The 24,612-nt window shown below is 35.9% G+C and overlaps 1 protein-coding gene across 2 annotated transcripts in view; it reads right to left on the reverse strand.

Moving 5' to 3' along the window:
- DMD (dystrophin) overlaps window positions 1-24,612 on the reverse strand; it is a 922,027-nt gene that overhangs the window by 268,590 nt on the left and 628,825 nt on the right. For both annotated transcript variants that reach the window (XM_050904429.1, XM_050904437.1), the window contains exons 48-49: window positions 22,525-22,736; window positions 15,999-16,153 (exon numbers count right to left, since the gene is read on the reverse strand). In XM_050904429.1, the coding sequence (XP_050760386.1) occupies window positions 15,999-16,153; window positions 22,525-22,736 (367 nt within the window). The remainder of the gene's footprint in view (window positions 1-15,998; window positions 16,154-22,524; window positions 22,737-24,612) is intronic.

The raw sequence follows: 24,612 nt of genomic DNA on the forward strand, positions 1-24,612 counted from the left end.
GACTGGAAAACTTCTCTGGCAGCACTTACAGTTCTTATTGTACCATGCATCATCTTAAATTAAGTGAGAGTAACACTAAATAATCATTTAGATAAACACACACGTTATTTTTTTCCCCCTCTAAAACATGGTCCTTAAGTAGTACTCACATTACACAAAGATGCTGACAGATCAGATTGACTCAAAATATTTTAAAACAACTATTCCAATATGTCAATATATTTTAAGAAGCATAAAACTGCTCAAAAGAAACAAAGATGATGGTCAAGGTCCAGCTCTGTAATATTCAGCTCAGAAGCAGCTGGTAACCAAAACTGGTTAGCATCTGAGTAAGAAGGAGAGACTGCAGACTGCCTACTGTTTCTTACATCTAGATAATCTAATACAGTAATATTAATTGTAAAGAACGGCTCCATGTCTTATATAGTGATTCCTTACTATTCAGGAGGTTTCAGACTCCTACAGAAAACTGAAATATAGAATTAAGTTCCCCACTATAAGGAGATAATGTGATTAAAATAGATCTACTGCAGAAAGATTGTAATACAACAGGAACTATAACCAGAGGTAATATGAGAATACAGAGTAATTCTAATAAATTATTATTATGGAGTTTCAACAACATTGGGAAGAAACTATAACTCTAGTTCTGTTCCTCGGGATCATATAAATATGAATAAATAAATAATGAAATTGCAGAGCCCAATTCAGCAAAGTCAGATGATGTTCAACTCACACTCAGTTCAACAGAACTCAGTATGTGTTTGATATAAAAGCCTTGCAGAGAAAATCCTAACTCCACTGAGATGAATGGCTAACCTTCAAATGACTTCAAAGGGAAAAGGATGTTCTGTGATAGTTCTACCTCAACTCTTTTTTGGACAAATTTCAAAGATAAAGATTCTTAGCAGAAGAAAATGTAACCCTTCAAACAGCAATTCTGGACAATTTAACAGAGTGGAAACAGGCATAAATACACCAAAACACTAAGTCTGAGAGTGAGGAGGTCTGACTATTCTGCTACGAAAAGCCATGACAAAAGTGGATATACCTGAAATTTTGTGTGCTCACATGCAATTCTAGCAGACTCATCCAAATCTAACTCTTAAATAGTGCATGACTGCAATGTTTTCTTCCTCCTCAATAAACTCTAAAATAATTATCAGGTGTTTACTTTAAAAAGACACTTGATTTGGCTTGTGACTTATCATTTTGTATTTACTGTCATTCAAGTATCCTCTATATATTCTAGATAAATTATCCAAGGTCTGGGGAGATGCATTTCTTTTCCTTAACATATGTCTACCTGTTCTCAAATCACTTTCCAAATTTTAGTCATGGAAATGAATGCATAACTGATGCATTCATGAGTTTAACTGATGATTCAGCTTTACTTCAGCTCATGCAAAGAAATCCATAAAGTATACCATAAGGTCCTTAAAGGAAACATACCTCTATATTTTCTGTTATTTAACCAAAAGATACATTTAAAATGGTCTTGTATAAACAGATGTGTTAACGAACACTGAATTGGCTTGTATATGGCAACACAATGAGATTTTGAAACATCAAAGTTCTTCAATCCTTTTCTTTTTGTAGAAGGAACTAAGCTCACCTTTTAAAATCATTCATTTCCACCTAGCTGCTGAATAGGAGGCCTAAATCTAAATAAAAGCCTGATTAAAAACAACTTGAACTCTTGTCAGCTCAAGGCTTACATTCATGATTGTATTTGACACAATAATCATCATCATATCTTAAGACCGAAATCTGGTTGGCAGTCCTTGACTTGGTTCTGCTTTTTCCAATTAGCTGAAAAATTGCATCCCAGCTCATCTTCCAGGAAATATGTTTACGTTTGTAGTTTTTCCACAAGTGAAAGGGCATGGCAATACTTTCTAAAATACTAACTTGATAGCCATTTTCTTTTTAATGTATCCATCTCTGGTGAATAGGATTTGAGAAAAAAAAATAACAAGTAGCACACATACTCAAATGATCTTGCAAGAAATAACTCTTATCCATCACATGGAGGGGGAAAAGTCTCCAGAAATGTGAAGACAGAACTACAGACATTTTTCCAGATGAATACTTTTGAAAAGAAAATTTCAAAAGAATTCCAGCCTCTACTTTTACTATCTATTTATTAGCAAGAAAAGAATGTAAATTTTTATTATGGTATAGTTAAAGAAACAATATTAACTTCTGATCCTGAGAGATATCAACAGAAAGCATGAAAAGACGTCAAAAGACAGTCGCTCTTTTCCATAAATTTTGTCACAGAGTCACAGAGCGGTTGAGCTTGGAAGGAACCTTTGGAGGTCATCTTGTCCAACACCCCCTGCTCAAGCAGAGTCCCTAGAGCTAGTTACCAGGACCATGAACAGACAGCTTTTGAGTACCTCCAAGGATGGAGACTCCACAGCTTCCCTGGGCAGCCTGTGCCAGCACTCAGCACCCATGAAAAAGTGTTTCCTGATATTCAGAGGGACCCTCCTGTGTTTCAGTTTGTGCCCATTGCCTCTGGTCCTGTCACTGGGCACTAGTGGAAAGACCCTGGCTCTGTCCTCTTGGCACCCTCCAGGGTCATGGGGGCATCCCATCAGTGCCCATAGACTTATATATGCCCAGTTTGCTAAGGACCTTCACACCAAGAAGGCAAAAGCCAGCAAATAAAATGGGTCATATTTCACAGCGAGTTATATGCCATTTACCCAGGTTCACAGAAGGCACATCCCAAATCCAGCACACTGTTGACCACCTAAGAACACCACAGGGAACATGATGAGAAATCATTAGGTGATGTCCCCTGTGCTCTGTGTTATCCCAAGTAATTTGTATGGATGTGTTGTGGTTTAACCCCAGCTGGCAACTAAGCACCACGTGGCAGCTTCCCCCTCCCCCCTCCCAGTGGGGTGGGGAGGAGGAGGTGGGGGGGAAGTAAAACTCGTGGGTTGAGATAAGAACAGTTTAATAACCAAAAGTAAAATAAAATACACTACTAACTAAGAATAATAATATAATAATAATAATTGTAACAAAAAGGTATATAACAAAAAAAAAGGAAATAACACCCAAGAAAAGACAAGTGATGCACAATGCAATTGCTCACCACCCGCTGACCGATGCCCCAGCAGCGATCTGCCCCTCCTGGCCAGCTCCCCCCAGTTTATACATTGGGCGTGACGTTCCATGGTATGGAATACCCCTTTGGCTAGTTCAGGTCAGCTGCCCTGGCTGTGCTCCCTCCCAGCTTCTTGCACACCTGCTTGCTGGCAGAGCACGGGAAACTGAAAAGTCCTTGGCTTAAGATAAGTGCTACTTAGCAACAACTAAAACATCAGAGTGTTATCAACATTATTCTCATACTAAATCCAAACCACAGCGCTATACCAGCTGCTAGGAAGAAAGTTAACCCTATCCCAGCCAAAACCAGGACAGGATGAAACACTAAGATACAAACATCCTGGTGCCTAAATGCTGGACAGACAGCTGGGACAAACACATCCAAGAGTACTTAGGTATACGAAACTGTTTAAAATAAAAATCAGCTTCCCATCCCATAAGATCTGGTATTGAGCTCTGTTACACTGTCACTACAGTATTGCATTATGATTTCCTACAAAAATATCTAAATCACTAAATGATTCCCTATTTCATGTTTTCTTCTTTGTTCAGAGAAGTCATGGCTCAGGTTTTCTGACAAGGTATATAAGAACAGTGCACAAAGCTCGAGAGGGAAAAGTTTCTGTTTTATCAGAGACCTGTACGCATAAAGTTGACTACAGATGTGAAACCCAATCTATATCCACAACAGAAATTGCAAGAAAATAACTGAATAGCAAGGGGTGGTATTGATGTAGATCATGCAGACAATGTCCCATTATTTGGCTTGGATATTACTTTTTTCAAATGGTAGTCATCTTAATTTTTCAAGCTCTATTCTAGTAATACAAAGGACTGCTAGAAATTAGATTAGAACAATTATGTTAAGAGTTCATGGGAGGAAAAATAATGTAAAACACTAAAAAACAGAGACAGGTTCTCTCAGAAGAATCATATGGAAGCAAAACAGAAAAACTTTTAACTTTCTTAACCTCAAGTAAAGACTGGAGATGGCTGCCTTGTGTTGCAATTGACAAAAATTAAGTTCTACTGATATTAACACATTTATTAGATATACAGACAACTTGTTAACCTTCTTATTAAAAATGCAAACCAGTAAATGTGTAAGTGTATTAGTAAAAAAAGAAAACTGTAGCATTACTTGATCTCCATTTCATTCTGCTCTTGTAGTGTGAGGTACGTGCACAAGACTGTGTATAAATTAATCGTAAAGATGTTACGCAGAAATGCAGTATTAGAATAGTCTTTCTTACAAATTCCATGTTTTGTAGTAGCCATGGATCTTTACATTTCCGTACTTTACTGAATGATTTATATATACTGTACAATCTATCTAAAGGATAAAAATACTGAACAGTCAAGGAAATAGAGATTTTTAGATCCACATGGCATTACCATGACACATTGTTTTTACAGGTCTTAAATATATTTATGTGCTATTTTGATTTCTTATATTAACTTCTGTAATTCTTTCTTGGTTATCTGTATTTCTGATCTAAGAAAAGGCCGTCATCTGCTATCCAATACCTGCAATATAATTTGTCCCAGTTACTTGAAATTGTTAGATATTTTTAATGACAACTGTATGTTCAAATCTGATCTCTATATGATTGTTTAATGTGCCGCAGCTTATTCAGAATGACAATCTGAGCAAGAGCAGCTTATTTATCTTATTAATTTTAATAGTCTCATATATCAAGTAGTGACATTATTCTAGTAAATTGAATATGACTAGTTCATTTGACCCAGTCCAAGCTAAGCACATTATACATGTAGTAAACTGCTGATGATACCACATGAACATGTAATTACGTTCAATGATCTTTAATATTTATGACTAGCTAAATGTTGCCCCTCCACAATCAGACAGTACCCAAACAAATATGTATCTAGAAGGAGAAACCACCTATAAAGACTATATATACATCTATAGAAATACTAAAGTGTTGTGTTTCCATCAGAAACAGAAATGAAGCCCTCTGTTGGGAATGGGTACTCAAGAAGATTTCTGCTTTCATGTGTAAACATCATTTTACATTTCTTTAATAAGTGTATTATGGACCAATGAAAATCTGTGTCTTTGAGAAAAATACATTTGCCAACTTTTTCTTAGAATTAATTGAAACAAAAGATTAAAACTAACAATAAAGCAATATAATCTATTTACTATCCACAAGTTAAGCCCCTATACAAGGAGCTATTTAGGAACCATGGCAGGGATGCAAAGTTTTGTTACAGAAACCTTTTGAATGAAACAAAACTGAGATTAAGAACATACAATGTAGTCAATGTAAATAATATTCAACCCTGAGCATTAGGAGCACGTCCCAAGGGAGCAGCACTAGGTGTTATTCAGTGCATTAATTAACCATTGGGAAAAGGACGTGAAGAGCAAGATGGTGAATTTATTTAGACTAGTCAAACCCAGGAAGGACTCTGAATAATTCTGGATGGAACAAATCATCAGGAATGTGATAGCAGAAAGATTCAATATAGATGTGTCCAAAATACCAGACACTACAAGGAAGATTTAAACTCATTACACACTGCTGGGTTCTGAACTAGCTGTAGCCTTGAAGGAATTTAGTATTTAAAATCAAGACGAACAGCTTAATGAAGATGTCAATACATACTAGCATTTGAAAGATTACTAGTAAAAAAAATGAATAAATATTAATAGCAAAATTTAATACAAATGTTCCATGCTTCTACTTTTATTTTCCCCAACATGAAAAGCAGTAACAGTGACAAGGGTCCACAGCTCCAAGGGGTCAGCACTGTATAAAAAGGAAGGGTGTCACCAAAGGCAGATCTGAACTATGGTTTCCTAGTGCCATCTTATTTGAAGAAGTCTATTTTGCTGGTGTTCCCACATGAACAAAGAGAGAGGACGGCCCTGGAAGAATTGCCTCCCATCCCTTGGAGTAAAACCACTCTGAGAAACTTACAGGTTGACTACAAAAATAAATCTACCCTCTTGGAATCAGTAAAGGTATATGGTTCATAATAAAGCAATAGACACCATAAGTAATTAATTAACATAGCTGAAGTATCAACCTCAGACATGCTCTAAGCACCAAGAACTCATGGAAATTTCTGAACCGTTTACCATTACTGATAATAAACAGTAGCATCTCTTTCAGATTTTAAAACAAAAAAATAATGAAAATCAGCATATATGTCATGTTGTGGGGTACAGAAAATGCATCCAAATTAGATTTTATAAAAAACAATCACTAAATTAGACTCAAGTCTAGCTTGACATGAATTAAAAAAATAAGAAAACATATAAACAATAGGAAAGAAAACAAGAAAAAAATAAGGAAAATAAAAAAGAAAACATAAGATACTAATAAGATAAAATGCAGAAAGTGGGAAATGGGTGTTGCAAGCTTGACACTTTAGGTAATTCCAAGAAATTTGTTTTTACCATATACTGTGTCAAGTGAACAAATGGAATCTCAAAAATATGTAGCATATTTTAAACGGATAAAAATAATACTTTTTTCTTTTTTACCAACAAAAAATAGACCTGTATAATTCACTGCCACAAGGCACTATTGTGCATAAGCAGGTATGTGTCAGATACATAACTGATTATGTATGTTGCACAAAGGAAGAATCTGCAGATATGCCAGCCAGAGTGATAATTCCAAGAGCTATTATTTCTTATCATTTGCAGGAGATAATATTTCTTATAGTTTGCAGGACATGTAATGCTTAGTAGCTGGAGAAGAGCTCTACATTTTTAAAATTTGACAGGGGATGTAGCACAGTACAGTTAAATTTGGGGTGTTGGTCAAGATGTGATTGATACTGGATGCTAAACAACGTGAACATACTGATCTTTTCCTTTTCACAAATTCCTTGCTTACTTACCGTTTCCCCTTCTATGTACCTGTATCAGATACACCTTAAAAGCTCTGTCCTCACAATTTACCAGTGTAATCTCACCTTTCCTCAATGATTTCTCACCACCTCTATTTTAGGACATGCAAGAAAATTACATTGCTAATTCTGTTGCTTTCCCACCTGCCCTCAGTATTATCACTTCCCCAGGTCTCTACCTTGGTCAATAAGAGTCACAAGCATCAGCCTCTTGTGCCACTGATCCTCATCTGGAATGATAACGACTCGTTGTCATTTGTCAATTTCTTTGTGAGTTTATATAAAAAACAATGTGTGGTTGAAATTTCATTCGTAGTTAAAACACAGCCACACAACAAAAGGCAAGCACCACTGTTGTCAAACTGACGCATTTGGTGGTAACTTCCAAAGAGAGACTAAAAATTTAACAGGCAGACTGAATTATCCCCTCAGTTTCAAGCATGACTGACAAGCCAGTGAGGGGGAAGCTTACACTACCTGCACATCAGCTGATCAGAAGCTAAACAATCATGAAGCACCAAAGTTTGCAAGAGCAAGGAAATGCTGTTTAAAAAAAAAACATAGAAAACACCAAGGAAAACAAAACAAGGCTGTCACAAGAATAATAATGCAAACAAAAAATGACAACTAAGGTCAAATTCCTTTTTGCTGGCACTCTGCTAGTCCATCAGCTTTATTAATTTCTGTTCAGTTGTTTGTTTTAAAGGACATGAAGCCTGATAAGAAGCCTGTTGAGGGGAAAGGAAAGACATTCATTTGTTGCAATAAGCTTTGGATGAGAGCAATAATTAGTTTGCTACAGTTTGTTAATTTATCTGCAGACTAATAGGAAATAGATTTAAGGTTGGGCTTTCAGGGCACAGAGCATTAGCTTCTGTTCTTGTTCAAATAGAGACTAAAACTCTAATTACTGGAGAAAATCTCTCCTTTAAGAAAAAGACCACCACATTTATCTTAATCTTCTAATGGAGTGAGAACAAAAATTGACATTTCTGTTCTTTCTCTCACAAAATCAGGCTTACTTATCTCTTCCTTAGTACCTTGCTCCTCCTGCACCTCCTGTGGATGCAAAAGAGTGAGATTTCTCAAATGGAGTGTTTCTTTGAAATGTCCATATTAAGCTCTGATTATGATTCGAGTTAGTCCATGAAACTGCTCTCCCTTTAGAATTCTGTGCCATAAACTATGTAATGATTTTGTCCAGCTGGATTTCACTATAACATGAGAACTGTTCTCATTTTCATCAGAAAGGAATAAACAGCATTTAACACACAGTAAATATGAACAAAGCAGCAGAATTCTATTTCACTCAAGACCAAAATATAAACCAAGAATGAGAAAAAAAAATGGAAAAAGCAACTGTCTGAGCAGTAAGGAATGGTGTTCTAGACATTCTACTTTCACTTTTCCTGCTTAGTTTTAATTATTAACTTGCTCTCAGTATTTGAAGTTGAAGGCCTCTGCAAAATACCAGTGCTGTCCTCCTTTTTAATTGTCTATAATGAAATCATTAACATTAGATTACAGTTAACAACCAAAATCACTGAACTATCAATCAGCTGAATTTATGGTGTCTAAAAAACCTCAGCAAGCCACCTGTGGGACAGACAAGTTGGAAAAAACCAATTAATTTAAGAACAACACTTTTATCTTTGAGGTCATTTCTGTTTGTCCATGGGAGGACTTAGCAGACCTACAGATGATCTATTGCCTTTCTGGAAGTGATAAAAGTACTAGTCTACAGATGTATCTATTCAAGTGGTGGGAACATTAAGTTTATTCACACTGATATTGAGAGTTTTAAGAAACATGTCCCTGGACTCACAAGGATCCATAGATCCTTTTAGTTGAGTACTGTATTACCGATGCTACCCTCTCCTGAAATAACTCAAGAACTCTTTCCTTTTTTTAATCCTAAGAGTTTCTCAAAAATCACAAGAATGTGTTCACAAAGGTGGAAATGATGAATCATACCATATTCTGGGTAGCGTTGCTTTTTCAGCTCATCCTACCAGCATTTTGAAAGCATTGCATATCCAAGATTATCCTCTCACAAAGTACACCGCAAATATTCAGTACCCTCAGTTGACTTCTCATCTTGGATCCACATACTGGTGTCAGTACTGCACAAAAAGTATAGTCAGCTGAGTGGAGAACAAAGGTGAAAACTAGAATATAAGCAGCTAAAATGACTTTCAACATCTCCTATTTATAGGAGCTTCACCTGGCATTTTTATTTATGTCTTTTTATATTTTTTCCCTATATGTGGCTGAAATTTCATCATTCTTAGGGGCATTAGGAAAAAAAATAACAAAGCAATGTTATCTGATGTCACTACTATTAAGCCTGAGATTGTATTTTGCACATAAATATTTGTTTGAGAATGTAGGCAGTTAGTAGAATGTCTTTCAAATAGGTAACCTCTTTTCTGTCTATCAACATAAAACAATCCCTCTCCCCCTAATGGCCTTTTAGGTGTACTTTTTAATATGGGTATGTTAAGGGATGATATTTAGCCAAGTAAAACATAAAACAACAAATATCTCAAATTAAACTCAGAGCATCTAAACCTTGACATAGTATTCGCATCCTTTTTGTAGTCCTTTTTTGAGGGTGCACTATTTTGTTTAAAATAATAGTAACAGAATGGAACAAAGAAAAGAAAAAATACTTTAATCCTTTATCTGAAAACAACTCTTAGGAAACTTCAAAGATACACATATTTTAAACACAAAAGCCTTAACATTCTTGCATCACAAGCAGCTGTTGTGGTTTAACCCCAGCCAGCAACCAAGCACCATGCAGCCGCTCGCTCACTCCTCCCTGCATCCCAGTAGGATGGGGAGGAGAATCGAAAAAAACCTTAAAACTCGTGGGTTGAGATAAGAACAGTTTAATAACTGAAGTAAAATAAAATATAATACTAATAACAATAAAAATGTAATAATAGTGATAATAATAATGAAAAGGAATATAACAAAAAAAAAGGAAAAAGAAAAAGAAATAAAACCCAAGAAAAAAACAGTGATGCACAATGCAATTGCTCACCACCCACTGACCAATGCCCCAGCAGCGATCCGCCCCTCCTGGCCAACTCCCCCCAGTTTATATATTGAGCATGACACCCTATGCTATGGAATACCCCTTTGGCTAGTTCGGGTCGGCTGCCCCAGCTATGCTCCCTCCCAGCTTCTTGCACACCTGCTTGCTGGCAGAGCATGGGAAACTGAAAAGTCCTTGGCTTAAGAGAAGCGCTACTTAGCAGCAACTAAAACATCAGCGTGTTATCAACATTATTCTCACACTAAATCCAAAACACACTGTACCAGCTACTAAGAAAAAAGTTAACTCTGTCCCAGCCGAAACCGGGACAGCAGCTAATAAAGAGTTTTTCTTTAGTTTTCCAATGTTACTAACTGTGCTGGAGAGGAACTTGTGAGAAGCATGGAGTGCTGTAGTGACGAAGTGAGACAAATTAGTTTCATGAAAATTAAAGGGTTCTTGTACCCTTTTGTCTAATGGGAAAGACATTAGGACCCCCTATAAAATTCAGACTTTCCAGAAGAGTTCTGGATTAAATGCTTTTTTGAAAACTTTGTTTCTTCTCCTATTCAAAAGAATAGTCAACAGAGCTACATTAGTTCTCCAGAAAAACATGCTGACATATAAAATTATTTGCTCCTTAACATAATCTTGGGTGTGATACCTGAGACTGCAGAAACTCACTTTCATTCAACATGAATAGTTCTACTGACTAAGTACTTAAATCCTTATAGAATTAAGACCAAGCAAAGTTCTCAAAGACAGCATGTGACAAACACTTAGGCTGAAAATTTACTTTTTTAAATAAGAGGCAACAAAGATAAACATGTATTATCAACATCTCTCAGAAAACAAAATAATTGCCCTACAATTGCAATGTTTTCCAGCAGTCTTTGCAATTTTAAATTAGTATCTATTGTTAAGCTGGTGTAAATAACAAGCTTCAGCATGACATATGGGTTGTAAAAAAGCAGTCACTCTATATATCTACGTTCTTGAGCCTGGCAAAATTATTTCAAAAAACAATCAATAAATCACCACAACATGACAATAAAAATAAAAATTATCATACTATGGTTTCTTTGGGAAAAAAAGAAAAAAATTACATCAGAAAATGACATTTGACTATTGTCATCTTCATCTGAAGTCTTACATTTGCAATGATTTTTTTCTCACACCCACACAAGTGCAGCTCTATAGCCAGGACAACAACTGCAGGCACAGATGTGTAAACAAGCTTCCCATGGCCACTTACATTTTTAATTTAGTTGTTTCACTGTGCTCAAAGAAAGTGTACCTGCACAAAGAACTATAATAGCTGTTCATACACATGGAATTATACCAATTTTAGGAATGTGGACCAACCTTCAACACAATAGAAGAATGGAAAGGAAAAGGCTGAGTTTGCTTGGAGAACCTAGTAGATGGGGAAGTTCTTTAATGTAAGACATATTGTGAATTCTTTCCTTCTTGACTTCAGCAGTCCAAGCCTAAATGAGCGAATAAGCTCTTCAGAGATGGCTCCCAGAAAGGTCTAGCTACTGAAACCAACTATGAATCTTCAATATAACTTAACACACTTCATACTCCTGGCTGTTGCAGATGTGTAAATGCAGTTTCTCTCACCCAGAATGCAATTGAACGGTAATGCAAATATGATTACTTCCACAAGTGCCATAAAGCAAAGTAGTATTAGGACAGGTACAGTATATTAAGAAAACCTGTCTCCAGCAGAATTGTCAAGCTCTTTCTGTGCAGGCAATAAAATTATAATTACAAACATTATGTACAGATAAAGTTTACATTCTAACAATTGCATTTTTATAACAAGCAACCACTTATAAGGAAAGGTTTGCTGCTCAAAGACCAAAACTAGATTATGACCTTTTCCACACTTATAATTACTGTTACATTATGCATTTACATAGGAAACAGATATGCATCATACTTTTGTACTGTTTATGTCTTTAGTTTGTTTGGCCATTTGCATTTCATACTGTCCAGCTGACATGCAAAATCAAGGTGTTCGTACAACTGGCTGCATTAGAGAATTAACATCATTCTTAGATAAATATAGGAGTTGGTATCTCAGACCTTTCAAATAGGTTGGCTAGAAACTCAACGCCTTGCCACTCCCTCTCTAACTCCCTACAACTTAAACTAATAACAACAAAAATATACTTATGTATGGACTCTTCACTGCCCATACTGTGTAGTGGCGAAAAAAAAGTTACTTCTTATGTTTTGACTGATGTGTGTGTCCTGTATCTTGTCTCAGGAGCCAAAAGAAGCATCTTGAGCAGTGAAAGCTCTTAACACCTACTGTGCAGCCTGAGTTCCATTGAGCTTGATCGTAGGAACCGGTGGGCGATGCAAATATTTGAAGATGTCTGTTAGACAGTGATGGGTTGGAGTCCTAACCAATTCTCAGAGTACATTATGTAATTATTGTCATAATATACGCTCCACTTAAGAAAGATCTAAGTCCCTTTTTAGCTTAATAGTTAAGTTAGTGAAATGTAAACACATTTGGTGGATTCCCAGGAAAGGAACAAATTTAACCAAGTGTTTATGTTTTATATGATAATTCACATAAAATATGAGTGCCCACAAAAGAAGGGAGTAACATAATACTACCATAACAAACATTTTTATATATAGTAAATTTCTAATGGTTGCTTCCTTCATTGTAATTTTTTCTCTTGAGAACACTTTAGTTAATCTGTTAGATTTATTTTTGTTAATGCAAGCAATACAGATCGCTTTCTCCTTAATTGCCTCAGCTTAAATGATATAGTTATTTCCTGGAAAGTCAATGCTTCTAAAGAGAAGAGACCTGTTTACAAGTCACTCTGGCTTTTGCCCAACTGATCAGTTCATGTGCTTTCTAGTGTATCTTTGCAGTATCAACAACAAAAATAAAAATTAAAAAGTGGTGAGTGAAAAAAGTGAAGCAACCGTCAAGCACTCACCAACCTGGCTATTAAAGGAGTTAGAATGTTATTCGTTATAGTTCAATGTTATAAAACAGAACAGTAAGGCAAAGGGTAAACACAGCAATCAGCTGCAAATCTACTTAAGCAAAACAAAACACAAGCTGGCAGATGTTGCCTTAATGACTAAAGTACTTGCTTTGGCTGAACTATTACCAACAGGCAAAGTGGAATTTCACTGCTGCTTGCCTGCCTGTTGTTTTACTAATCTGGTTCACCGAAAAGGAGGTTTCACATTTTTCACACTGACACACAATTCTCATGTTAATGGCAGGTTAGAGGAAAACCAGTTTAGAACAATGATGTAAGCCACTCGTAATTTTTCTTTTTAAAATAAAATATCCACAAAATAATTAGGCCATTTAAATTAAGGATATAGGGAGAAGAAACCAAAATCTTTAGCAGAATATTTCCTCTTAGCACTCAAGACATGTATAAACAGTGATAAAACTATTTCTAAAATACTGGAGAAATGGTCAAGACCATTATTTGGAATATATTTCTACATCACTGCGAGGTCACTGAGTCACCAGAACACTACTTACTTGTGATCTAGACGAAAATAACACTCATGGATATATCTGAAATCATTGCATACGCCTCTCAGTGGAGAACTAGCCTTTCTTGGAGCCTGTGACAAACAGTTCATGTGTCTCCCTTCTACCGAGTAAGTATTCTCTTATGATTCAAAAGATCCCCAAACCCATAAAGAAATAATTTGTTTTGCTCTATGCAATAACCTGAAAGCTGAAGCATAGAAGGAGGGAAAAACAAAACAAAAAAACCCCCAAAAACCAGAAAAAATGGGCATTTAAGTCATCCAAAGGCCCATGGACTCCACCTTCTTTTTCCACAGAGCTGCTAAACAAAAGAAATCTATGAGGTTCTTTCATAGACCTCACTCAGGAGCTGCTCCATGAGCAAAAGGCCTGGCTACTGCTTCAAACAAATCTGAAAAATCTACAGGTGCAGAAAATCTTCCAAGTACAAGTCTTTTGCTGACCTGATGCCTTAGTACGTCCATACTTATCAACATCTCACAAAAGACAGATAGAAACGTCATACAGTCCTTAGAGAAGCTTATCAACTACTGTTTGCAGTACGCTTCTTTTTCAAGCTCCCAAATCTTGAGAAGGCTTACAAAAATTATACACAAAACACTGAATTAAAAAAATATTAGAAAGGTAGTAAACTCATACAATCAAAACCTAGGAAATTCTAGTTTTACGATTACCTGTTCAAGCTTAATCCTATCCTTTTGTACTTCTTAATGGGAAATGTCAACTCAGTCACCTAAACAGCTCTCTTCTAAGACATAAAATATTTACTACAGTAATTAATCCAACACATGAGCCGTGAAGAAGTCTGTGGTTTTGTAGAAGCTTGCAAGGAGTGTGTCTCGAAGAATTTGTACTCTCTGTTACCCTAGTACTTGGCTGAGTCCATGCAACAATGGCAATTCTCACATTTAGGCAACATTAGACAGACGGGGGTTTGTGCTTGAAGCATTAACAGATTTAAAGATGCACTCTTAGCTACAATTGCTACCTGAGCATCCACAGCAGCTACAGACATATCCTGGACTTCAGGATTACAAAGCCATCTCACCAAGCAGGGGTTGTAGTTCTACATACAGACAAAAGCAATTTCCTTCAGTTCTCCCATCTAACCCTTTTGAGCTACTGATTTTACCTACTCATGGAGAATAGTTTTGAGCATTAGACACCCAGCCTTTCTCATCCAGGAACAGATATTCCCCCTGGCTGGTTTCTCAGACCACAGAGAGCAAAACATTTTTTCTTAAAAATATGGCTACTACTACTAAGTCTAAAATCGCTACTACTATAACAGGAGAAATGCAAGCATATATTAACTGAAAGTTTATACTAATTTCTCAGTTTAGTTATTGCTCTTCTTAAAAAAAAGCTTTCAAATAATTATGTGGCTTTCTTTTAGTGGACATCAATAGCATCTCTTCTCTCTTTTGAATAGGATCTTAAGTCAGTGGCAAGTCTGCTTCAGAAAAAATGCTGTTAAAGTGACTCATTCATATGAATATCAACTTCATAAATAAAAGAAACAAAAAGTGGGAATAAATTTCTCTAGTCATCAGTGATTTAAGTAACTGTCATTATGCAAGAAGATCTCCTGAATTTATTGTATATTTAACTAAATTGACTTTTCCGGCCTTGTTCACAGATTTTAATTAAAAACACGTTAAGATCTAATTCAGTTGTAGTTTCAGTTATCAGCTATAAAACTTAATCCAAGATACTGATTAAAACAACTTTAATTTTTACGTATCTCATCTAATGTGCAATGATCTAAAACTCTTTTACTACTATAAAGAAGGTAATTTTTATTCTGCAATATGTTCTGATCTTATAGATTGTGTATTGGATGAGTCACAATTTGGTGGCAAGCTGCAAAAATTGCTTTTAGTAAGGAATTGGTATCTAAACCAAATACTGCAAGACTGTGAAATGTAATCAAGAATGTGATCAAGGATCTAATAAAAACTTTCTTGACTAGAGATTTGCTTCAAAGGTACAGGATAACATTTCTAGTTTGAACCTGCTTCAATAGGATATGTCTGTCATTTTCAGATTCAGTTTATGACTCAAAATCACTATAGTGACTGTGATGTGGATATAGTACATAGAAATATGAAACTCTTCATTTTAAATATTTAAAATATATAACCTATCAACTGAAGTTAGTTGGCAACTGGTTACAGCAGAGGAAAATTGGCAGGAGGTAAAATTTTATTTGAGAGAATTAAATGGCATTCCAAAGATATTTCCAAAAAATATGACGGAAGAGTCTTCCTTTCTCACTATAATCATGTTATTTTTAAAAGTTACATCTTCTATAATCTCCAACCAAAGCTGGACAATGAATGTTAACGAAGTTTAACAACAAATCTAATAGCAGAATTTATATCCTACCTCTTATTAATGGCAGCCCACGTTGCATTAATGTTATCTGTCATCAGTTCTACTTTTCTGGTGTCATCTGCTGAATAATCGCGGAGCAGCTTAAGTGCCATGTCATTTGCCACATCTACATTTATTTGCCATTGTCGTATTTCTTTTGAAAATTGCTGAAGTAAAAAGAGAAAGAAAAAGAATAAACCTCAGATCACCATAAAATGATGACAGACATTGTATGATTATTAGAGAAGGAGATGCACAACTTATACCACCAATATAAAAAAAGGACTTCCTCAGATTTACTGGTAACTAAGGTCAGAGTCTTTCTAAATGTTTAAATTCTTTTAGTCATAAGACCACAGGACTACTTCTAATCTCTGAGAGGACCAAGCAACCAAATCCTAAATGCCGGATAAAACACGACAGCTCGTATTGATAAACACTGATTAGAATGTTGATTATTCTTTTCTGAGACACAAATAGATGGATGCATTATTATGCATTATGCAAACTATCACTATTTGTGATGTTGGATTATACTGAGATGGAAAATATAGTGAATTAATATGTTCTGTCTAATTTTCTTCTTTATACTGGGAAATAATACTGAGATTTGGACAATTAATACCTGTGCTTTCAGTTTTTTAAAGTTTATTTTAGTGAATTGTTTATGTAATTAGTGCCATCTACTGGAACAGCACTAAATCTGCAATACAGCAAAATACTACTGTTAAACCTATCAATATCTTTATAATGCTAATTTATGCTTCTTAGCATTAAGAAAGCTTTTTAACTCTTGGTCATTCTTTTTTTTCCCTTTCCTCTCCTCTTTCTTCTCTCCTCTTTTTCTTCTCTCCTCTTCCCTCTCCTCTCCACCTGGGAGAGTCCACGTGGAGTTTTGGCGGGTTTTGATTTTTCCCCCAAACTCTTAGCAGTTAAAAAAAGCTGCTTCAACATCTCTAGGTCCTCTCCATAGTTTAAAACTGAAAAAATGTATTTCCTCTCTTTCCTGTGTTATTTCTTCATGAGAGGGAAGATCACCCAATTATTGTGCAGCAGATAATCTCAGGTATTAAGACAGCAACCTGATTATCTGTTTTGAACAAGGGATCCTATTTCTACCAATCAAACATTAGGAGGAGGCTACTAACCCCTGCTCCTGAAAACCATCTGAACATGTTATGGTTAAGCTCACTTAAGCTGAAGCTGCCTAAACAATTTTTTGAAGTCATTCCCCTATGTTAAGTATGGAGATGTAGTCAGGAGAGGTCACATTTTTGTGGAAAACCTCTACCATTCCTTTGAAGAAGATATAGGCAGGTGGTTGGTTTGGAATAGTCTGTCAATTGAGCTCCTTTCCTGACAGAATTTTATACAATAAATATATAATTGTTAATACTTACATAAATATAATAAAATATATAAAACCAAAAATAAATAAATTCTACAGTAATTATCATTTCAGTTTTGTAGATCTTTTATAGCAAGTATCTATTCTACATTTAGGTCTATCCATCTTTATTATACTCTGCCTTTCTCTTTGTTTAAAACTATGCATGCATACAGCTACTTTTTTCCAGCCAAAGAATCACAGCAGACTGACTGTTCACTGCATTACATGGAAAAGTTACCATAACATTTTGTCTGTATTGTAAATTAATCGTCTATAAACTTTACTTTGAAAATAAGTTCTTTTTGCCCAGTCCCATGTGAATATAAACAACCTTATAAAACCTTCCAAACCCAGTTTTATAATAAAAATACGGAAAGATCCATTACAAGGTTATTTCCAAAAGTGTTCTCACCATTAACTTCAACATTAATCCATTAACTTCCTGACATTATAACACTAGATCATCACTCAGGAAAGATATGATGAATATAGAGAGCTTTGCCAACAGAAACAATTTGTATTTTCTACATTATTGGAAATTGGTATGTAATTCTTCAACAACTTTGAGGAGTGCATGCCTTGCTTCAACTTTGCTCTGTGTACAGACACTGAGAACAAAGTGTTATGGTAAATGTTTTAACTGTCTGTCCTACCAGAGGTCCATTAACTCCTATCTTACATGACTATAATGAATATTTTCTAATTAAATTCTTGGCATTGTTTTTTTTTTCTCTTTTCCCTCTTATGTTTTTACCTCTCATTTATCTTTTAGCTACTTAAGAACACGTTTGATTTTTTTTAAAGGAAAATGCTTCATTACCTTAATTTCATTTTGACACTTTTTAAAGCATTCTCTTTGTTTTATCTGTGTCATCACTGGAATTTGCTGAGTTTATTAAAAGGCTTAAAGAATTAAGGCTGTGCATTTATCATGTTACTTAGGTACAAATTTATTTTTAATTTTTAATGAAAAGACACTAGTTGATGTTATTAGGAAGAAAGTCTGTGTAATTAAGGATCCTTGATTAAAAACAAGTAAGGAAATTAGAGCTGGGCTTTCTTCTATCCCGGGATTGCCCAGTGGAACAAAATAAATGATGCATAGAAGTTCAAATATAGCAATATGTATGTACAGCATCATCCAATTCTGAGCATGTAAATTCCCACACTGAGCAGGTGTATATATCACAAATCAGGAAAATCAGGCTCTCTTTCTGGCCTTTTTCTGTATAGCTATAGCATGTTTTATTTATATACTTAAAGAATTTTTTTTTTTATCAAGGAATTCTATTTCAGTGTCTGCATCATAGTCAATAAGATTAACTGAATTGTAAATTGTTATACTAAAATCAAAGCAGTATGCTGTCAGCCCTGAAATAATAAAAATCCACAAAATGCTGAGACTGTACTTCATCCTATATTGGTACACAGGGAGTGACAAAAAAGTGCCTAGTAAATTACCCCCCTGCAAGAAGATGACAAAGGCAAGCAAGATAGCCTGTCTTATCCACAAATCCAGGGCGTAAAGTTCACCCTGTCTTATCCACAAATCCAGGGCGTAAAGTTCACCCCCCAGGCCATGTCAGTGGAAGGTTGCCTGGCCTCTTGAGTCCCAACAGAGCAGGGGATGTAACCAGGCTGCTATTTAATTTCCTATTTAGATGAACAAGAAACAGGTGGTCAGTGAAGGAAAGGAAGGAAACCTTGTCTCCAGCCTTCCTCCTCTTCGCTTTGGCCATCCCAGCTAAACTGGTACAGAGGGAGAAGAGATGCCTCACTAGCTCTTACCAAAACAAGGAGCCAAGGAGTGAACAGGCAATTCTAGCAGGTTTGTTTTTTTTTTTTTAAGTAAGCTCAGTAATATATTAAGAAGAGACTAGTTTTACACTAGCTTATGTTCAGATGATGTGGGGACAAAGAGGAGCTGAAGTGTGACTGTGTACTATTTATACACCTATAACCTTCAGCCTGCTGAGTTAACCATCTGCAGTCATCACTTAATAAACAAGAACAAAAAGGGCTTTAATGGGTAAAGACTCTTATTGGCCAGAATGCCATATTCTGACTCTCCATACCTAACCCCAGTACTTAGAATTTATTTCTCAAATATCAAACTAAAAAAATAGAATGACAAAATTCTTTAATCCTCAGCAAATTAGCTCTGAACTAATTTCTGATTCAAAGGAATAATGTTTCTAATTATCAGCTATATGGTACCCAATTACTTTTATTTTAAATGTCAGAAACAAATGTGTCAAACTCTATTAAAAACTTCGTTGGCCAAATACAAGCCTGTTACAGATTTTTGTTTTATGCTGGCATTGTAAAAAAATAATCAAAAGACTGGTATTGCTGAGCTTACCATTTACTCGTGTGTAAGGATGCACTAACAGAAAAGCATTAACACAAGCACTGATTAAAAGTTCACTTAGAGCAGAGGGGAACTTTTGCACTGACTCAGCTGTCTGTAGGCAGACCTGTAACGTTTAACAAACAAATCAGAAGAACACTTGGTGACTACGTTCTCCCACCAAGCTGTGTGGAGATACAAAGCTGACAAAATGAATATGTCTGAAGAATTTATTTAAGACTCACACTAACCTCTCTCTTTCCCTCAACACAAATGAATAGAAATGACAGCTTTATTTTCATTAGTGTAACAGCAAGCCAAAAGACAGCATACTTACTCTGCATATTCAGGGGACAACATCAAAATATATGTTTGGCACAGAAGCCTGGAAAGCATTTATTTTGAGGACTTGACATATTTCTAGGTCCTTCAGTTTAGATAATACTATACAGAAGAAATATAAAGCTGCTAAACTCAAAAAAGATTTCCATTTTCCTTAGAATTCATGACCCCTTATCTCAAGCATGAACACAACAGCTGATGCTGTCACATCTGAGAAGCTTTCATGAGAGATTTGGCACAATAGAAATTACTGGCAGACAAAGATAATTCCTCTAGGAAGGCTGGCACAAAAGAAAGAGGAAAAAAAAAAGGAAAAAAGAAAAGAACCCATCCCCCCCTCATTCTGTAAGACAGAGGTGAATTTCATCCAGACTTGAGGGAGAAAGGCTAGGCAAAACCAAACAAATGAAAGTAAACAACCCTGGAACAGTAGAGCTTGTTGATGTTCATGTCATCACGAGGACACAGCAAATTAAGATGGACTAGCTGTGACACTGAAATTGTAATTATAGACTAATGTCTGTAACTTGACACAACGTGTCACATTGAATCCAGACTGGGATGGGAATGGCTGAAGATACTGATAGCCCAAGTGCTTCACCTCTTTTAAAGAAGGAGTGAAAAGAATCTGCAGGTATCCTTTCAAAAACTCTGTTTATACATATATACATAGATACATTCTATGAATACCTATACTAGTATACTTTCTCTGTAACTTGGGGGATGGAGGAGAAGAAGGGCATATTCTTATTTCTCTCCTTGGAGAATGTTGATCCAAAAAACCCATAATTTTTTCAAAAAGTATACACTCTTAGATGAACCTCGTCTAAACCTCATATATTCTTGTAAAAAAGTGGACATAAAATCCATTTCTAAAACTATATTTTCAGTTATTTTCCTAGTTAAGTAATTTATGTTCGAGACATAAGACACTGCAACACAGTGACATAAGACTGTGTTTGCACAGAACCATTTTTTTGTTAATTGAGTCTTTGCGGAGCAGGGACATTGACTTTGTTGAAGATTTTTTTTTTTTAAACCAAACACTGGGCAGAAGCCAGAATTGTATCTCTGCAGAAAGACAGTGACAAATGGGAGTCCTCTACGCTGAATGACAGTAGTATACATAATCTATAACTCTTTCCAATACATTAGTGAGTGATTGCCCTTGTTTACGATAATCCACCCTTCCCAAGCAATGACCCTTACGGTTTAATCTTAAATGAGAAAACTTAACCGCACCTCAGCCCTAAAACAATGGGCTGATGAACGTTTTTATGCTTCTTACAGGCAAGCAAAAAAAAAAAAAGCAAGCAAAAACCCCAACAGATTTTGTATCTACTTCTAAATACCAGAAAGGCAATGACTAACTGATGATGGAGATAGCTGAAGACCAATCATGCAGTTATACACCTACTTTCTCTGGTGGCAAAACCAGTTGATGAGGACCTCACCCCACTATTCTTCACAGCAGTTCATTAGCATTCAGCTGTGCAAATAAGACTGTTCTAAGTCTGCAAATTTTAACCTAACAGCTGAGTAGTAGGAGTTAAAAAAATTAAAAATCTGGTGGGCAGGAGAGGAGAACATATCAGAAAATATTTGTGTAACTATTCTCCCAAATAACTAAAGTGTAATGTTCCTTTAACATGGAGGCAGGACTCATTTTAAGAGGCTGATCAACTGGTTGGTTTCAATATTGTTTTTCCCCAACCAGAAAATGAGATATTATTAATCTGAAACAGCTGTTCTCAAAATTTATTCATGAAAAATGTCACCAAAGTATGACTATTTCCATAACAAGAAACTTAAAAACTGATGCAACAGTTAGGTCATATTTGCATTGTTACTTGAGGTATAGCTCAGCTACATAAGTTAACTGAGGTGCACATTTTAGCACCTAGAATGTGACAACACATGTGCTAAAATCACAAGAGCAGCCATTTCAGTTTTTTTACAGTTAATAACCCTGCCAAGGTTGAACTGAGTGAGATTATCTTATGGCAAATCTAAAACGCTTGATTTTAAAAATATCTCCATATAGTTTGTTATGGTGGGGTTTTTTCCCTTTTCTTTTCTTAACTACTTCCAGAGAACCCATACAGCTTCATTATCAGTGCAGACAGACATACCAATACTACAGGATTTCCCAGTCTGCAGTACCAGTGCAGCTGAGGTTGTTGTACGGAAGAGATGAGGAATACTTGTGCTGAAAAGGTAGGTATTCTTCCTGCAAGATCAGCCAGCTATTTGTTATGACTGATAAGTTAAGACCAATTTCATTCAAGCATTATGTGACACAAATTTTAGACTTTGTAAGTTAATTTCTTTCTAATTTTTCTGGGAAATAAGGGATAAAGAGGTTGTTCTCAATGTGCACTGTCCAATAGTTAGAGGACATTTTCTTTAACAATCTAATTAACTTAAGCAGCAATATTTTAATTCTCAGTAGTGACCTTAAGCTCAGTGTTCTGCTTTTTCAGAGCTTCCACGGTGTACGAAATTTCTTTCCACGACTCAAGCTTAGCTTTTGCTTGTTCAAGAACCTGCTCAGCTTCTTGTTTAGCTTCTAGCCACTGTGTTGAATCCTTTAACATCTCATGAAGCTGCTGTCTCCGGCTTTGGAGGTGTCCATGCACTTCATCCCACTGGCTCTGTATCTTTTCAACTGGTGAAACAAAGAAAAAACAAAAGCTAAATCACTTAAAAGCTTTTTCTTTCTTTTTTTTAAGGGAGTAAAAAATGATATTTAAATCTCTCTAGAACTGACCATATTGGAGAGCTCTTTTACTTTTAAGGTGCAATTGCAACTGAGTTTAGTTTAACAAAGAAGAACAGATAAACTGTTCTGGGTCACACAGTATGACACCGTGGTACACAGCATGTGCTTCGATGCATATGCAGCTAGAAATGCCAGGTTCTTGCCTCAAAAAGCATTATGAAACAGGATCACATTTGATAAAAACCATCAGCAATAATCTTTCATTCTTACCAAACCAACACAAGGTTTAATATTTTCTGAAGAACAAGTCCTTTAGGGACTTCAGTAATATTAGTTAAAGATTTATTGCAAGATACAATTAATGGCTATACTTTCTTATTTCATTAAGGCAAATGTTAGCAGACTGCAAAGGCTAAAAAACTTTCTCATATATTCATGTTAATTATAAAATAACAATTAGCTTTATCCACTATTTGAAAGAAATGTGATTAGTGGGAACTTAATAATCACTAAAATCACTGATAATAAGTGTTGGCTAGCATCCAGCATCAGACTTGTCCATAGTAGCATAAAAACATCAGGAGACCTAATTGTCCAAGCAGTTGAAGTTTGACAAAAAAACCCAAAAACAAACCAAAAAACGAAAACTCCACAAACAATAAAATCTGTGCACTGCATGAAGAAAGAGGCATTTTTTAATACTTTTTTTTTACTTCCCTGAGGTTAGTCAGCACAAACTACATTCTCAATATTTTCTTGAAGACTGCCTCACTACATTGAAAATTCACAGGCCTTCTAGGGAGCAGAACAGAGATTCCTAGAGTACTCAGAGAGCAACTGAAATTATCATCGAGCAGTAGTGCCAACACTGCATCTCTCACTGCAAGATTGATTCCAGAATGGTTCAGGCTAAAGACTACAGGGATGAGAAATGCTTCAGCATGGAAAGGAGACTTCTACCTATCAGTGTACTTCCTTCTTCCAGAAGAAGGGATAAAGATCTTTCCATGGACTCAGCTGAGGTTTAGAGAAAGAGAAGAAAACTTTTCAGCATCTGCTGCTCAGCATGTTCAAGTCAAAGGAAATGCAAAAGGAACTGAAGAAACAGAACTGGAAAACACAAAGCACAATCAGAGCAAAGCAAGGATAGCCTAAGGCCCAAATACTTAAATTTAATCTGAAGCAAATCTAACCCCTAATTTTAGAAAGCTGTATACGAAGGTCACAAAACAACAACTCATTTCTGTGCCCTATCTGGATGAGGATTTCTGAAGTAAGCGTTAGGCTGTACTTGAAACAACAAAGAGATTGTGGTCTACAGGAAGGGAGAGTAACAGAAGTATTCTTGAACTGCTCAAGTAAAATCTCTGTGCTATGGCTACAGCATGTGGCTCAAGGGTTGTGCTGGAGGTCTAGGGGACAAAGACTGCCCAAACACTTTCCACAGTGTTGCTGGCATATGGGCAATAGCTGCCACCTATTTCTTGCAAATAACTACTCAAGCTCCTTCCCCCTTGGACTCCGAGACATTCAGTGTGTTATCTTTTGATTCCTGGCAACCTGGAGATTTTGGTACACAGCTGACAAAAGTATAATAGCTTGTCTATGTCAGCTGTCCATGAAAACAACTACAAAAATCCCACCTACTTTTGGTTTATTATACTTTTCTTTGTTTGTTGGTGAGGGTTTGTTGGGGTTTTTTTGGGGGGAGGAATTAAGAGATGAATGAAAATTCTGTTGCAGAACTGCTTCAAAAGAAAACTGGGTCTACAACTATATTAATTCTTCATAATAGCTGCTTTTAATAAGAAATGCTGGTATT

This window comes from Gymnogyps californianus, chromosome 1 (assembly GCF_018139145.2).
Source record: "Gymnogyps californianus isolate 813 chromosome 1, ASM1813914v2, whole genome shotgun sequence".
In the NCBI taxonomy this organism is placed as follows: domain Eukaryota; kingdom Metazoa; phylum Chordata; class Aves; order Accipitriformes; family Cathartidae; genus Gymnogyps; species Gymnogyps californianus.